Source organism: Wyeomyia smithii, chromosome 3 (genome assembly GCF_029784165.1).
Source record: "Wyeomyia smithii strain HCP4-BCI-WySm-NY-G18 chromosome 3, ASM2978416v1, whole genome shotgun sequence".
NCBI classification, from domain to species: domain Eukaryota; kingdom Metazoa; phylum Arthropoda; class Insecta; order Diptera; family Culicidae; genus Wyeomyia; species Wyeomyia smithii.
This window is the reverse complement of record NC_073696.1, coordinates 273123510-273141637: the sequence shown is the minus strand read 5'-3', so window position 1 is coordinate 273141637 and position 18128 is coordinate 273123510. Positions and strand designations below refer to the sequence as shown.

General features: G+C 36.5%; 1 protein-coding gene across 2 annotated transcripts in view; it reads right to left on the bottom strand.

The window, feature by feature from the left end:
* LOC129732401 (protein tweety-2-like) overlaps nt 1–18128 on the bottom strand; it is a 236879-nt gene that overhangs the window by 79923 nt on the left and 138828 nt on the right. For both annotated transcript variants that reach the window (XM_055693252.1, XM_055693253.1), the window contains exon 2: nt 5528–5800. In XM_055693252.1, coding sequence (XP_055549227.1) covers nt 5528–5800 — 273 coding nt within the window. The remainder of the gene's footprint in view (nt 1–5527; nt 5801–18128) is intronic.

The window sequence follows — 18128 nt, the reverse complement described above, 5'->3', positions numbered from 1 at the left end:
CCGCTAGTTAGCGCGACGCACAAAGTAGGCACTCACACTCACGCAACTTAGCTGGCCTTACAATTTTCAATTGCAATTCGAGGAAAAAAATACTATTTTCACGCAAAGAACACTGTGTTTTTCACAAAACCTTCACTTTTCTCACTTAGACAAAGCATCACAGATCACAACTTGACACTTTTTAACAAGTTTGATAAACTCATCACCTGGTTTGTTGTGAGAAACTCAATAATGCATAAAATTGCTTTTATTGTATTTCGACTTACCAACTGTGACCGCTTTAATAAGCGGTTTGTACATAGTAGGTTAAGTTAGTTCTAAGCTGTAAATAGTAATTTTAAGCTGTAAATAGTAGTTTCAAGTAGTTTCCTTTCTTTTCTTTCAAACAAGCGCCACCAAAGTGGACAATCCAAAATTCAAAATCTCTACAATTAGAAAGCTTAGTAAAACAAAAATCAAAACTCGCACATCAAAGATGAAAACAGTAATGTGAATCACTTATACTTGTAAAAAAAACATGTATTATACCCTACAAAAGCATAAAAATACAGATAAACTTAAACAACAACAACAACGAAGCCGCTCATAATAGTTCTAGACAGCGACAACAGCAGTCGTCCTTCATTAGCAGCAGCACTAGCCCTGTGGTTGGTCACCACACCACGTCTCAGGAGCAGCGCGGTTCTTCTCATCGTGTGTCGCCAGACTGCCATTATTACCCCCGTGTTGGGGCAGCATGAAGAATGCGATTAGGAAAACAAATTTTGAACATCAAAATGTCTTTTTCAAGGCAAATCAAACAAGATATTAAAAGTTAATAATTTTTGACAACGCAAGCAAGCGTTCTGTGTTGGATCCTAGCAATTTAAATCTGTCGCGCCCGTCTAATTTACTGAATGTGAAATAGCTTCCACAGTGCATGTTGTCCGTGTATCTTAATTCCCCCAATGTTAGGGCAGCTCAAAGGTTGCGATCAGCAACCGATTTTGAACCGCAAAATGCATTTTCAAGGCAAATAAACAAGTAATTGAAGGGTTACAATTTTCTGGCATCAACACAAGCAAACATTCTGTGCGGGATGCAATCAAATTCTGTTGTAGTTGTCTAATTTTTACTTTATTGAGTTAACTCCCCACTGTTGGGACAGCGCAAAGGCTGTGATCGGCAAAACCGATTTTGAATAACAAACTGCCCTTTCAGAACGCATTCACAAAAGTAGTTAGTTCGACTATGCAGAGCTAATCTGAAGTCGATTCAATCAATCAGCATGAACATAATTTCGTCGTCTCTCAGCTGCCAAGTTGCAACATGTTGCAACACGCAACAGCGAGCAAACGAAATCACTTGATGTTACAAGCGCAATACGGTTAGGGGTTAAATCGTTGCGTGTGTGAGAGCACCATCGGAGTTTATTCGCTGGATACAAAAATCAAATGCGAATTAGTGATGGGAAAGTTATCGATATTTATTGGTTATATCAATAATTGCTTCATATCGATAATATCGTAAAATTTCAGCGCTGACGATAATTATCGATAAGTCGCAGGCGGCAGTTCAGGTGGCACAAAGTATGCGAATCATTCCTTGCACTTGCCAATATCATATAGTAGTAAATATCATATAGTAGTGCCAAATATCAAATGAATGCAAAATAGCTTGTTTAACATTTTTCCCGTGACTCATTTATGCACCCGTTTTATGCGTAGCATGTGAATTTAATAAAACCGACACGCTCAACCGCATTTGAGGTAATTTATGTTTTTTAACTATATAAAGAAGTTTGATTTACGACCCCATGAAAACCAAAAAAAAATCTGTATAAATCTGTATTGATATCTGTATAAAAAATACGCAAAAAATCTGTATAAATGCAGATAAATCTGTATATGTGGCATCACTGACTTCCATGAGGCCAATGTTATAAGGAAGTAAATGGAAGCGGCACGGCGAAACAGTTCGGGTGTGCTTAGACGCGTGTCATTTTTCGTTGTTGATATTATTCCCCACATGAAACGACGCGCTTTCGTACTATAGCGGCGGTATTAGCGGTAGATGCATTTGCCAACACTTACTCCAGTAAAGCCGTGTCTAATTTTCAATGTAAAACACCTTTCTATTGTGTTGGCCGTGCACATTAGGCCTCTGCCAGGCTAAACGCGAAAAGCGGCGCGAACCAATTCGCTAGTCCGTACATTAATGTAAAGCCGTAAGTAGAGCTCATATTGGATTTTTTTTTTATTTTTATTTATTTTTCAATCCAATCCATTTTTTTCCAATCCAAATTTTATTTTTTTTACAATCCAAAACCAATTCGCTCGGCGCTCATATTCGATTTTTTTATTTCTTATTTATTTTCAACAACTAACTGTCCTTTTTAGGACAACCAAACAAATGAATTGAAGATTCAATATTTTCTCGTTCTGAGCTTTAACCAAAAGTTAATTATCTTAATTTGAATTCACATGTTCCTGTTCAGTGAGGTCGTATTTACATGTACAAACTGAAATTGAGTAGTACTTCAATTTCATTTGCACAGAATTTTCAATACTGCCAATTTCAACATTTATTTACTAGGATAAAAGGACTGACACGCAAGCAGCCGGGTTAACTCTCTTGTAAAAGTATTCTACTTCAACCTTGCGGTCGTGGCTTTGCACACAACCCTCCTGTGATTTCTTCGAACTTAGTACTGAATACCAGAGTTGAAAGGTGCTTCTTATAAACAGAATTTAGTTTCGTTTGTTTCTGATTTTTTCGTATACTTAGTGCGCCAAGCGGTGCCTCCTTCTTCAACTGAAAGATTCAGTCTTACCACAGCTCATTGTAGTATTGTCGACTCCTATATTTTGTAGAGCCATGTAAGTTGATGCCAAGGACATGTTATCGAAAGCTCCGTCAATATCAAGAAAAGCGCAGACCTCTGTCTCTTTATATCTCAGTGACTTTTCAATCTTCGTTACTAGGCAATGCAAAACGGTCCCAGTAGATGTACCCGATTGATAGACATATTGATGCTTATGCAAGGGTAACTCTATCAGAAACTGTGCGTATGTAGTTGTCCGTAATTTTCTCCATCAACTTGACAAAGAGTTGAGTCATAGGTCTGAAAGCTCTGGGTAATGTTTTGTCTTTTTTGGCTCTGTAGCTCTTCAACGTTCGACCGGAGGTCACTGTCGAGCCAAAAAAGTGAATGTTCATAAAAACATCCAGCCGTTTCTTTGGTAGTGATAATCATACTTCAATTTCCGTTGTCTCAGGCAGAGTCAGAAATGTCTTCACAGAATCGAGTTTTGGATTTCCTTTTGGCTTTGCGTAGCTCTGCGGTGTATTTAGTAAGGGATACTCTATAGGCATTGCAGTTGGACGTGATTTCAGTCCTGTTGAACAAGCGTCAAGCTTCCCGATTACTCAGTAAGTGCTTGTCTATTTTGACATATTTAAAACATAAGGAACTTAGCTGAGAGAAGTGGGAAACAAAACGCTTTGACACTTTAGTGGTTTTACTGTGGCGTCATATACGTTTAGCTGTGTGAACATGTCTGATTCTGCATGTGTGACTTTTTTCATTCCATTAAGTGCATCGAGAGTTGGAAAAGTTTACAGAACACGACTATTTGCGTGAAGTGAAGTCCAAAAACTTCGAAGATTCTAAGTTGGAGGAATTGCTCGATTAGGATTCATGTCAAACGCAAGAACCGCTTGCTCCGGTATTGAGAGTTACGCTCAAATAGGAAGCCCTAACTTACTTGCCATCAAAGCTCTACATTTTCGAAACATAACAATGAAACTGTTATACTCGCGCTGTCATTTCGATTCGAACAGTTTCATTTTCACTGGATTCCTTTCGGCTACTGTCAACGAATCACTTCTTTCTCTCTTTCCCATCTATTGTTCATCGGATCGTTTTAAATGAAACTAATGACTATTTCAATCGACGGAGAGAGAGAGACTCTTTCCTTTCCTTCAGTGTCCCAATTGAAATTATAACCGCATCGCGTCGATTGATGGTAGTTTTTTGATACCGCAAGCCGTAGTTAGAACGGCAATGGCATCCAATAAATACGTTACGCATGTTCCGATCTATATTTCCTCCATATATATGCGTGAATTAATGTATGGAAGCCTTCTGTCTCCGTCAGCGCTCATTGTCATTTTTAATTGAGAATCGTCATGTGAGAGTGATGGTGATAATCTCCGCTTTCAATTGAAAACGTTTGCATCAATTTCAAGCCCTTTAGTTGTCAGAATCACAGCAAGAGCTTTCGACTGGGTGTCATGTGACTAACGAAGTGCTCGAAAATGATACAAAAGCTTTTCAATTGAAAGCGACGGGTCAAAGCGTAACTATAACATGATAATTGTCAATTGAAAATGACTTTGTCAAGCTCTGCTTGCCATATTCCCCAGATATTGTGCCGTCCGATTATTAGGTACTTGTTTCAATCAATGGCACATAGTGAGGTTTAAATGGCTTGATTCGTAGGTAGAAGGGAGGATATAATTTGTATGGGAAAAAATTAAACTTCAGAATTCTTTTAGAAATTTTGTCTTCTCGGAAAAAAGTCCTCATGTAAAATAGATTTTTTTTCGAGAAGACGAAGTTTCTGAGCCCTTTTTCTAAATTGCTACCCTAGAGGATAGTCCCACAAACTAAAACTGTTATCATAACGATATACGAACTGTTCCAGAAAGATGGGACAAAGTTGAAGCTAGCGATGGGCGATACTTTAGATGATTTAAAACTGTAACTATTTTTTTTAATTAAGGCATTTTCAGGTTAATACAAATTTCTATGGTTGCAAACAAGTTACGAAATTCGTAATTTGCTCTCAAATGAATCTTGAAAAATAACACATTATTATTATTATTGATCATTTTACTTGCGCTTTCACTGGACTTGTTTGTTACTAAATTTAACATATACGCTGTCGAAAAACCAATACTATGAACAAACAGGTTTGAACTTTTTTTCTCCCCCTTCCAATTTTCAAGATTTTTGAAAAGAGGGATGACATAGAATGAAAATAAAATTTGTAACGGCCTTATTTAAGAACAAAAACGGCGAAAACATAATTGCACATTTTAAACATGCTTGAAACTTAAAAAAAAAACAATTTCATTTTTCAAATAGTTCTAGAGAAACATTTCAAAAGGTCCTATCTGCTTTGGTCAATTTTTTAATCGATAACTTTCATTCAATCACCACCACGACTGATTAAACACCTTTTATGACACGTTAGGCTGATACAAATTTCGAATTCTTTTTATGTCCAAGGTTATCAAAGTTAGCAAAGGTGGTGGCAAAAAATAAATAACACCGAGACGAAAAAAAAGAAATATCTTTGATCAAAGTTTGTGTGCAAGTTATGACGTTTGTAACTTGCACTCAAATAAATGTTGAAAAATAACGCTTAATTATTATTATTATTTATTTCGCTAGCCTTTTGACGGCACTCTCGCTGTCACTGGACTTGTTTGTTGCTAAATAAAGCATTTATGCTGTCGGAAAACCAATACACACACTCACCTGGTTTCTCACGTTCAGTATCAACTGTTCGATTTTCCGGCCGGAACCGAAAATCTGCAGCACGCCGTTGTGCAGGTCATCGTTCCCGTACAGGCCAAGTCCGATGGCGGCACAGCAAACAATGGCGAAGAAGATCAGCGTACACTTTTGGCACCCGTGCGATTTGGGCTTCCGAGGTTTCCGATCGCAGCATCGCGTCAGCAGATAGAGCAGCAGAAACACCAGCGAGATGATCAACAGGGCGGCCGGGATCGATGCCAATATACCGAGGCTCTGCAATGAAACAGTTGAGAGAGAACTACCGATTAGTACATGGGAGAGGAAATTGAAAAATTACATTGAAACAACAGTGACTGATTGTGTCAACTGCGAGTAATCTTCCAGGTTAAAAATCAACAAGTAAATTGCTTTCGTTTAGTACGGTTCCGGGCGTGGTTTCTGGGTCATGCCGCAGCTCCCAGCGCATCAAGCTCTAACCAAAAGTGACGAGAAAAGTACAGGCCTAGTCTTTACGTGTTACTCCAGTGCACCCTTTGCCAGCTACTGCGTACGGGTGTGTGTGTGTGTTCGCCATCATTTGCATCTTCTGGTGAGGAATTGCTTTCTCGGAATATGTAAAAGGAAATTGTTCCCCTCCGCCCGCAGTTCGGAGCAAACCAGTCACGACACTCGTGTTAACGAGTAATAAAATATGCAAAGTTATGGCCACAGCGATGCACCAAAGCTACTTACTGCACACTGGTCCAGCCACAACTGACGTTGCATACTTCTTTGCAGAGAGCGTTGAGGGTTTGTCACCTCTATATTTTATCATCTTCATCGTCGTCGTCGTCCTACGCTAATTTTTGTGGGAAAGTCGAAGCACTCGTTTGAAGCTGGTGAGGATGAAATCCAAGTACCAAGTGTTGGGTTCAAAATCCCGACAGCAATCTGGGATAATTTCAATCTAAGTGTTTGAGCTCGGAGGAACTAAACGACGTTACAATCTGCTGAAAATTTATTGCGACGACACCGACATCGACACCGGTTTCTCATCAGCAGATTTCTCCCTACTACGGGGGACACCGAAGTGAGAAGCTTAGTAGCAGCATTAGGACGGCACTAAAATTGATAAATTGGATAAGGAACGCACCGACATTGTGCAGGAGCAGTGAAACTCCACATCCTTCGACATCGCCTTAGTCGAAGTACTTTATCACAAAGGCTGAAGATTGAGAAAAAATCTTCAAGTTATTCAACATACAAAAAAACACTTTAGTTCGCAACAATTCCGAGAACAAATTTCCAACATCTATCAAAATTCAGCCGCAACAAAAACTGCCCAATTGTCGAAGTGTACGCAAACAAACAGGCTTCATTCAGGTTCTAGGCAGCGTCCAGCTTGATGTCGATTCCGAAAATAGTGGAATGCCAGCCCGCAAACAGCAATCAGACGCACCGCACAGGGGAAATTCCTCCTGTTGCGGTTCAACAGAGGCCAAAGGCAGACGCAAACAGCACATCCCACTCCACTCTCCCCCCCCCCCTCCAGTGGCGCCCAATGACACGGACAGCTGGCAGAAAATGGCACCGATCGGTGGCAATGATAATTTTAATGGGATATAATTAATTTTCCGATAATTATCTTCGTCATCCGAATTGATTCCATTTTGAGCTCGTTTATCGTGGCCCCCCTAACTCTCGTAGTCTAGCGTCGTGTGCGGTGCACGCATCGGGCTGGCAACGGTGGATGGAGAGGAAAAGTAGAAAAATATCTATTTTTGTGCTATATTTTCACCAACAGTAGCAAACCGACTGGAACTGATAGCATTGGTAGGCTAGGCGCTGTTTCCGAGAGAAAACATAAACAGTACAAATTTAGGGAAGCCATGACAGTCCATTTTAGGCTTTCAAGTAGGTAATCTGGTTTTGTGTTGAATTTATTTTTTTTGTGTTTTCGCAGAAAAAATCCCGTTTGACTTGGGTCATTTGATCGTGCATTCGAATAGGAATTATTATTCTGATTGTTGCCTAAATGTTTTATCAACATTCGTAAACAACAAAATAAATTCAATATACCCTTACAACCTCTTAATAATTACTTTAAGGTATTTCACAACAAAGTTACCTAATCTTGCTCAAGAACCTTTTCAAGTTTAGTTTTGCCTCACTACTATCAATCTGGTTTAAATCATTGTACGACAAGATTATCAAGCATCGATTGTCTTGTTTTGAGTGTGAGTGTTGAGTGTTGTGTGTTGAGTTTAAAGTGCTGAGTTTGCAAAAAAAAAAAATAATCGGAGTGGAATGAATCTAGTGCACAGCGTGCGTAAAGAAGCACTCTGCACTCTTATCTCGGAAAACTAGTGTTATGGCTTTACTAGTGAATGGAATGTTTTTTGGCTTCTTCGAATGTGGTTGTCCTCTTCAGGTACATTAGTCTGATAGTTATTTGACTTGAATGTAGACTGATTAGCCCAGGTTTCGTCCCTGGTTATGAATTAAAGCAGAAAATCTTCTCTGCTGTTATCGAACATTGCAAAGCGATTCTAAGTGAAAAACCAGAACAGCGATTGGATTAAAAAAGGTGTTGAATTACGTAACGACACACAAACTTTTCGTGTTTATAAATGCACATAAAATGAAAATATACCATACTGCATCAAATTTCGAACACCTAAGCTATGATATAACTTCTTGCACTGGAAAATCAACAAAAAAAAAAAGAATTTTCTCGTAGATCTTACAGCTTTAACATGTTGGTTATTCCCTTTTTGTTGCAATTAAGTGCCATTTCTATAAATTTAAACATGTTTTGTTTACAAAATTAATGGAAATTTAGAACTCGGCTTTGATTCAAATTCCGAACACTTCAATCTTTAAGAGATAGATAGGCAAACCGTCTCAACACTGACTGTCACTTTTTTCAACGCCTGCTGGTTTCCTGGAAGTGGTTCTACAGTAAAAAGCTATACTGCCGCTCATAGCAAGTCCGTCCCATTTGCGTTTTGGTGCTGACGAGAAAACAGCAATTGAAAATCGTAACGCTTTAGGTGAAATTTTGCACTAAAATACTTTTTCAATCAAGACCATCAACAGAATTTAGTACTGCAATGACAATCTAACACTTTTGCATCATAAAACTTGCATAAACCCCGAAATTTGATCAAAATTTGTTGAAAATCATAAGCTGGGACTCACATGCGATTACTTTTACAGTACGTAGCCAAAATGATAGCAAGTCAGTCCCATAACCAGCTACGACCGGTGATGAAAAACAAACTACTGCAAACCGATAGTGGTGCTATTATAGCTTGCGTTTGGAATGAATTCATCGCTGGTCAATTTTTTTTTTTTTTTTTAAGGGGGGATTTGTTAGTAGCTTAAGTATTTATGATAAATATTAGTAAATAATGAGTATGTGTGTCCAATCACAAATGGTGACTTCTCAACACTGTTAGAAATTTGTAATTTTAATTGTTAGGATTTGTTTGCTTTCGCAATTAGGACTTATCATTCGTAGGGATTTAAACCTACTTGTCAGAAAAGGGGAAGTAAACTTACAACTAACTTAATTGCTAACTTATTGGCTATAAAGAGAGCTTATCGTAGCAATTGAGGATTGCAACGATTTTTGTCGAAAATTGTTAAAAATTTTATTTGACATAGCTTCTAATGGTTCAACACCAGTAAGTCTATGTAATTCGAGTGTACCAAACCAAGGAGGACGCTTCAAAATCATTTTCAGAATTTTATTCTGAATCCTTTGGAGCGTTTTCTTCCTTGTTGAACAGCAACTTGACCAGATCGGTACAGCATAAAGCATTGCTGGTCTAAAAATTTGTTTGTAAATCAAAAGTTTGTTCTTTAAACAAAGTTTAGAACTCCTGTTAATGAGAGGATATAAACATCTCGTATATTTGATGCACTTGGCTTGTATACTCTCAATGTGCTCTTTGAAAATAAGTTTTTTATCATAAATTAGTCCCAAGTACTTAACCTTGTCAGACCAACTTAAAATAACCCCATTCATCTTGACAACGTGACTATTGTTTGGCTTGAGGAAAGAAGCCCTAGGCTTATGCGGAAAAATTATCATTTGAGTTTTAGAAGCATTGGGAGAGATTTTCCACTTTTGCAAGTAGGAAGAAAAAATATCTAAACTTTTCTGCAATCGACTGCATATGACACGAAGACTTTTTCCTTTTACGGAAATGCTTGTGTCATCGCAGAACAATGACTTTGTGCATCCTGGAGGCAAATCAGGAAGATCTGAAGTGAATATGTTGTACAGGACTGGACCCAAGACTGAACCTTGAGGTACACCTGCTCTGACAGGAAATCTATCAGATTTTGAATTCTGATAGACAACCTGCAGAGTTCGATCAGTAAGATAATTTTTTAAAATTTTGATTAGGAAAATTGGAAAATTAAAAGTTTGCAATTTCGCAATCAAACCTTTATGCCAAACACTGTCGAATGCTTTTTCTATGTCTAAAAGAGCAGCTCCAGTGGAATAACCTTCAGATTTGTTAGCTCGTATCATATTAGTAACTCTGAGCAATTGATGAGTTGTGGAATGCCCATGGCGAAATCCAAACTGTTCATTTGCAAAAATTGAATTTTCGTTGATGTGTGACATCATTCTGTTAAGAATAATTCTCTCAAACAGTTTACTTATTGAAGAAAGCAAACTGATTGGTCGATAACTTGAAACTTCAGCTGGGTTCTTATCCGGTTTTAAAATGGGAGTAATTTTTGCATTTTTCCATAATTTGGGAAAATATGCAATTTTGAAGCAGCAATTGAAAATTTTCACTAAAAATTCCATTGTGCTCGCAGGGAGATGTTTGATTAGTATATTAAAGATTCCATCGTCACCAGGTGCTTTCATATTTTTGAAATTTTTAATAATTGATTTAATCTCATTCAAGTTAGTTTCAATTATTTCTGCAGGTAAAAAATTCTGGGAAGAAATTAAATCAAATTGACGTGTGACTTCATTTTCAATTGGACTCACAAAATTCAAATTTGAGTTATGAACACTCTCAAACTGCTGAGCAAGTCTTTGAGCCTTTTGTTCATTGGATACAAGAAAACGTTCACCATCTTTTAAAACTGGAATAGGCTTTGAAGGTTTCTTAAGAATCTTCGACAGCTTCCAAAATGGTTTTGAATATGGTTTCAATTTTTCAACTTTAGTCTCAAAATTTTGATTTCTCAGAAGAGTAAATCTATGCCTAATCTCTTTCTGTAAATCTTTATAAATAGTTTTAAAAACAGGGTCACGAGAACGTTGATATTGACGTCTGCGGACATTTTTCAAACGAATTAGAAGTTGAAGATTTTCGTCAATTATTGATGAATCAAATTTCACTTGAGCCTTTGGAACAGAATAATTCCTGGCATCAACAATTGCACATTTTAATGCTTCCAAAGCGGAATCAATATTCACTTCGTTTTGCAAATCAAGCTCATTATTGAAATTTCTCTCAATATGAGTTTTGTAACTTTCCCAATTAGCCTTGTTATAATTAAAAACAGAGCTCATAGGGTTTAAAACTGATTCATGGGATAAAGAAAAAGTTATTGGAAGATGGTCAGAATCAAAGTCAGCATGTGTGATCAAATCACTACATACATGACTTTGATCTGTTAGCACCAAATCAATTGTTGAAGGGTTTCTTACAGAAGAAAAGCATGTAGCACTATTCGGAGACAAAATAGAATAGTATCCTGAAGAACAATCATTGAATAAAATTTTGCCATTGGAATTACTTTGAGAATTATTCCATGTTTAGCGTTAAAATCGCCGATTATGAAAAATTTCGAACGATTTCTGGTGAGTTTTTGTAAATCACCTTTAAAATAATTTTTGTGCTCGCGTGTGCATTGAAATGGTAAATATGCTGCGGCAATAAATAAAATCCCAAGTTCAGTTTGAACTTCAATTCCCAAAGTTTCAATAACTTTCGTCTCAAGATGGGGAAGAGCACGATGTTTGATTCGGCGATGAATAACAATTGCAACTCCACCGCCGGAACCCTGAATCCTATCATATCTATGAACCACGTAATTGGGATCATATTTTAATTTTATGTTAGGTTTCAAAAATGTTTCAGTAATAATTGCAATATGCACATTATTTACTGTTAAAAAATTAAAAAGCTCATTCTCATTGGCCTTCAATGAGCGAGCATTCCAATTTAATATTTTAATTGTTTTATTTAAAATCATTGCTAAATTTTAAATTAGAAACAATTTTAATAGTAAAATTTGTGCCTATTTGAATGGCTTCAAACATTGATTTTGCCTGCAACATGGCGTTCATAATATCGAACATTGCCTGTTGCAAAAAAGAAAGTTTACCTGCCGTAATAGGCTCCAGGCAGTTGACATAAGAAAAAATATTTTCGGCAGCAATATTAGCTGGAGTAACAGGTGTACAATTATTTTCTAGCGTGTTTTGCTTACCCATATTAACGGTCATTTTCGAACTACCAACACTAGGCGGTATAATGTTCGAACTACCTGTAACCTGTGCATAAGTTAAACGGGTATGCAAAGGAGTAGGTAAACTATGCGTCACTGGTACGCTTGGAGAATTTTGTTTTGAAGTTGGTTTTAATTGAGAAATTGAATTTCGTTTACCTTGCCTTGCCTTAACAATTGCTAAACGGGCTGGGCATTGATAAAAATTTGACATATGGTTGCCGTTACGATTCGCACAGCGAAAATTTTTACTCTCTTTCACAGGACATGTGTCCTTTTTGTGAGAAGAGTCTCCACAATTAAGACATTTTTGGTCCATGTTACAGAATTTGGAACCATGGCCATAACGTTGGCAAGTACGGCATTGGGTGATATGCTTTTCACCTCCGCCATACTTCCTATAAGTTTCCCACTTTACACGCACATTATACAAAGCATGTGCTTTTTCAAAAAACTTTAAGTTGTTAACCTCATTGCGGTTAAAATGAATTAAATAATTAACAAGGGAAATTCCAGTTCTCTGACTGTTTTCGCCTCGTGATTTTTGTTTCATTAGAATTACTTGGGTAGGGGCTATGCCAAGTAATTCTGTTAAAGTAAGTTTGATCTCATCAACGGTTTGATCGTTGGTGAGACCTTTCAAGACAACCTTGAACGGCTTGGCGTTCTTGGTGTCATATGTAAAAAATTTGTACATCTTGTCAGTTAAATACTGAACAAGACGATCACGACCCTTTACTGAGTCGGCTAATAAGCGGCATTCACCTCTACGGCCAATTTGATAGGTAACTTTAACGTCAGAAACAAACGTTGAAAGTTCCTTTTTGAATATATTAAATTCAGAAGAAATAGTTACCACAATAGGTGGAACTTTCTCCTTTTTTAAAGATTTTATATTTTGTATAGTTTCATTATTAATAACTTCCATTTCACCAGCTTCTTGCTCAGGCAAAATATCAAAAGGATTGTCACTACAGACACTCGATGTGTCAGAAAGAGATGCCTCTCTTTTCCTCCCCGCAGCGATGCGAGGTTTCTTTTTCCGTCCAGCCATTTCAGGTGATACGAAAAAAGTTAAAACAAATGTTAAATTCAAAAGTAGGTAGTCTTGAGAAAGACTGATGTGAAATAACTTCAGGTAATCTTTAAAAGACACACTGACAAAACACAAACTTTGAAGCTATAGGCAGTCAAAGACCAGTCCACAAGCAACCGAAAAAACGTCTGATCTGTAGGACAGTTCAAGACGCACTGATCGCTGGTCAATTCATAAATGACTTTCTCTCGTGCTTTATTAGCCAATTTTTTTGTTAGAAGCATAACATAATGTACCAACTGCGCCGCTCAAAATAAAATAAGATTTTGTTTTTACATTTGATACTACTGATAAATTCAAAATCAGTTTAGGAACTTGTTCTAAATTTTCCTGAGAGCGGTCACACATTCGTGACGGCGGACAGCTTCCACCTAGCAGTGGAAGCAAATATGGAAGAACACCTATAGCTTAGGAAAATGTTTTCTCCGTTAAAAACAGCTAAGTAGTGTACCGAAGTGATTATTTGATATGACTGGCAAATTCTACAAAGCGAAATTCACGACAATAATTGAACAATTCTTAACCACGTCTTTACATAAAATACGGATAAAATACGAAAAGTAGTTTTTACTAAAGAATGCTTTCACTAACAATACAGTGACACACCTAAAGCGTTCACTGTCAACAAACAACAGCTGAAAGAAGCTACTGGTGAAAACTTTGTCTTGAAGAAAACATTGTTCTATCAGCTAGAGGCACACGATGTAGAGCGCGTAAAAAAATCAGACCTCCTATCGAATATCACTTGGTACATCCAATTCTAAACCTGGAGACCATAAGTTGTGGGAAATATCACATTTTTCATAATCATTATTGGCTGTGGGGTTCAATTGCGAAGATTTTTTCAATGGGACCGACTTGCGATCACTTTTGCTATGGGACAAACTGACTTGCTATTTTTTTCATAGTTCCTCAGAACGAAGTATTCAAAAATATTTGTTTTATCGAAAGTAGATATAAGAAGAAATTGATTCCATAAATAAACTCAAAATTCTTAAAAATGCAATTGGGACGAACTTGCCATGAGCGGCAGTATACATCACTGGGTAAAAGACATTCCGAGGGGCGAAATGGTATATAGTAATCATACTTTTGATTGCTTCAACTATAAAAATGAGATTTTTATTCTGAAGTGTTCGAAGTTTGAGTCAAAACTGTATTTATACATAAAAAGCTTTATGTTTTCAAAACATTTTCCTCAGAAACCGATCAGAAACCTTCAGGAACAATAAGATGCCATTTAAAGCTTCCACACACAGATAATTTCGATAAATTAGGTGCATTTTTGAAGAAAATATTTTTTTTTAAATATTGTTCTTTAGCTCAAGAAAAAAGTTTACAGAACGATAGTCAAAAACAGCATTTCCAACCAATAAACTGCCAACAACTGAGTAGGCTCAAAAGAACTTTGAAGCTGAACTAAGCTTACACACTGTGATATGCATTGAAGGGCTTACGAAGGTTCAAAAATTTAAAGAAACTCGAAAGCTAAACAAATGCAAAATATAAAAACTCAGTCCTCCACAGCTAAAAAAAAAATTTAAATTTCTACGAAACACCCAACAGCTAAAAAATGTTCCAAATAACCAAAAAATTCAAAAAAAGAAACAGATACCCAAAAAAGTTTTAAAGCAAAAATCCTTTAACATGCCTTGAAGAGCTGAGAATATTTTAAAAAGTTGTAAGCATTCAAAAAAACTTAAGCTGAATACCCATGACTGTCAAACTGAAAAACTTTGAAAACCTCTAGAGATTTTTGAAAAGCTGATTAACTTAGAAAACACCCGGAAACTCGGATGCTATGAAAAGCATTGAATAGCTCGAAAAAATTTTAAAAAAAATCAAAGAAGGCCGAATGTTCCAAAAAAAAAACGAAAAGCTCATAACTTGATGGCTCAAAATATCAGAACCCAATGCTAAAAAGCTTACAAAATATTTGAAAAACACTGTAAAAAACTAACTTATATCTGTAGTCTACATTTGCTTGACGAAATAAATAAAATGTAATAAACTCAAAAAAAAATTGAAGCAGAATAAAGCACACATGCTCTAAAGAGCATTAAAGAGCTTAAAAGTCCAAAGAACCCAAATGTCCTTAAAATTCAGTGTATAAAGCCAAAAAGTATAAAATCTCAAAGCTTCATAAGGTTTGTGTAGAACATAGGACTACTATGATTGGAACGGCAGTAAAGATCTCAAACAGCGTTAAAAAACTTGAAAGCTCAAACAACTTGATAAGCTCGAAAATTCGAGTACATGAAACAAATTGGAAAAGCTTGAAATATTAAAGTTTTATGCACAGAACTCAAAGTTCGAAAAGGGACAAAATACTCAAGATATCAAAATCTAAAGTTAAATAAAAGTCGCATGTTGAGAGTCCGAAAAGCTCTATAAATCATTGAAGACCTTTAAAAACTAAAAAAACCTCGAAGAAACTCGGAAGTTTAAAATAGATAAAAGTAAAGCCATAAAGTTAAAATATTAAAATTTTGCCCACAGGAAAGCTCAAATCTCTTAATAACTCAAAAGCTCAAATAAGCCAAAAAGCTTGAAATATCAAAATATTAAAACTCAGTGCTTGAAAGCTCAAAATCAGCTTTGAATCCCAAAAATCTAAAAAAGAGCTAAAAATATTCAAAATAACCTAAAAGCTCACAAAAAGTCAAAAATATTCGAAAAATGCCCAAAAACTTGAAAGCTTTGCAGTGCACGAGGAGAATTCAAAAAGCTTGAAATGCATGAAAAGCTAAAAAAAACTCGAAGAAGCTCGAGAGATGAAAATAATATAAAAGAAGCTTGCAATGTCAAAATTTTATCCATAAAAAAGCATAGAACTTAAAATAATTCGACATTTCAATAACTTAAAAACTAAAATCTCACAATAGATCAACAACTGGCGTCACACCATTCTCCCGAGTGGGTAGTGAAAGAAAAGTTTCATAGTGACAGAAGCGTAGCCAATGAAGTGCCAATGGAATGTACAAGAAAAAATTAATTCTCGAATTTCGGTCTGTAATATTTGCATTAAAAAATTGACCTTTTTCAGCTGGGGGACGTTGGACAAGTTCGCCAACGTGGGTACCACATCAACCACAGCAGCATCTTCTTGGGGAAGTTAATGTGTGAAATGTACTTCATCTCGGAAACGACTTCCTTCGTGGGGGAAGTAAAATATGAAGTGCCCTGCCAGTCGTTGTCATCCAGGTTGAGATAGGTCTCGACGTCCATCACCACCACCACATTGTGATTCGTCGGGAAAATCGACTTGACCATCTTCTTGCTGCTGCCGTTGCAACATTGCCTGTAGCTCCGGGACCAGTGGACGCGAACGCTGGACACTGTTTGGCCTTCCTCTTCAGCATCTTCGAAACTAGTTGTCGCTCAGGGTCGTCGGCCGTCCGGAGCCGGGTTTTTTGTCGAAACTTTGTCCAGTAGTACTAAGATGTTGTAGATGCAGGAACGAGTGTATCCCGCGTCCTTTTGCCGCACGATGTATGCTTTCGACGCAACTTTGAACGCACACACTTCTAAACGGAGTAACTTGACTGTTTTTACCATCAGAGTTATAGTTCCATTCATTTTTTTTCTTCTGACTCATGGCTTACTATGATTGATGCTACATGGGTGGTTCCGTCACTGCGTGTGAAAAAGATGGTCCAAAAACTGAAACTTTGACCGCATTGCGGCTCTACTTCTCGAGCTCAAAATTTTTTCCGGAAATGTTTTCGAAGAGATAAAACTTTAGAAAGTAAATGGAAATCGAAAAGTCTATTTTTGTTGGAATCCTAATTAACAATCAAAAAATATTGAAACTAAAAGTTATTAAGGTTGGTGCAGAATACAAATTAGTGTTAATTTCTTGCGTGGCAATATTAAGTTTCGAAGATAGAAAATACTAATTTTTTTTGGTATTGTCCGTTAATTCCGTGTGGGTAAGTACCCACAGGCATATTTTCCGAGTGGGTACTACTACCCATACTACCCACATTAACCGCCGGCCCTGAACAACAATTCTGGTCACAGTGAGGAAGTTCATGCATAAAAAAATAAAAAATAAACTCTAAAAATCAAAATTTAAAACCTGAGTTTTGGAGTTCAAGAAAACCAAAAATTCCTACGCAACTCTTAAAACCTAAACTCTGAAAAACTCCAAAAATTCAAAAAAGTATCTAATAGCATAAAAAGTCTAAAAAATTTGAAGAAGCTTGAAAGTTTAAAAGAACTGAAAAAAGCCAGAAAACATTGAATCTCAAAACTTTAACCACAGAAAAGCTAATAGCTCAAATCAACTTGAAAGCTCAAAGCTCTTGAAGTTCAAAGCTCTTGAAAGTTCAAAAAAGTTGTAAATAAAAGGTTTTAAATATCTGCAGAAAATCTCATAACCTAAAATGATTCAGAAGCTCAAAAGCTCAAAAACTTTAAATATGAAAATATTAACAACACAGTGTCCGAAAGCTCAAAATCCCTGCGAAACTTTCAGGAGCTAAAAAATGTTCAATAAACTCTAAAAAATCAAAAAATGCTAAGAGTAGTCTAAAAAATCCAGAGCTTTTAAATATCCTAGAAAGTTCGAAAAGCTTCAAAAGCTTGAAAAGCCAAAAACCTCGAAGAAGTTCGAAGCCTAAAAATGTCAGTGTTTTATCCACAGAAAAGCTGTAACCTCGAAATAATTCGAAGCGCTAAAACTAAAATACCGAAATGTCACAATAGATCAAAGATTTTGGTCGCAGGGAGGCAGTCCACGAAGAAAAAGCTCCGAATATAAATTCTATAACTCAGTATTCAAAAGCTCTAGAAAACCGAAAATATTTATTAAACTTTTAAGTCCTAAAACATGTTCAAAATAGGCTCCAGAAAACTCAAAACTATTTAAAAGAAGCTTAAAAGCGTCAAAATACCCTTGGAAGCTCAAAACCGCTCAAAAACAGTTGTGAGCACACAGAATATATAGGTGCATAGAATAGAGGTCACATGCTCCAAAGAGCTCTAAAAACTTAAATAAGTTCAAACTTTCAAATAAGATAAAAAAAACCG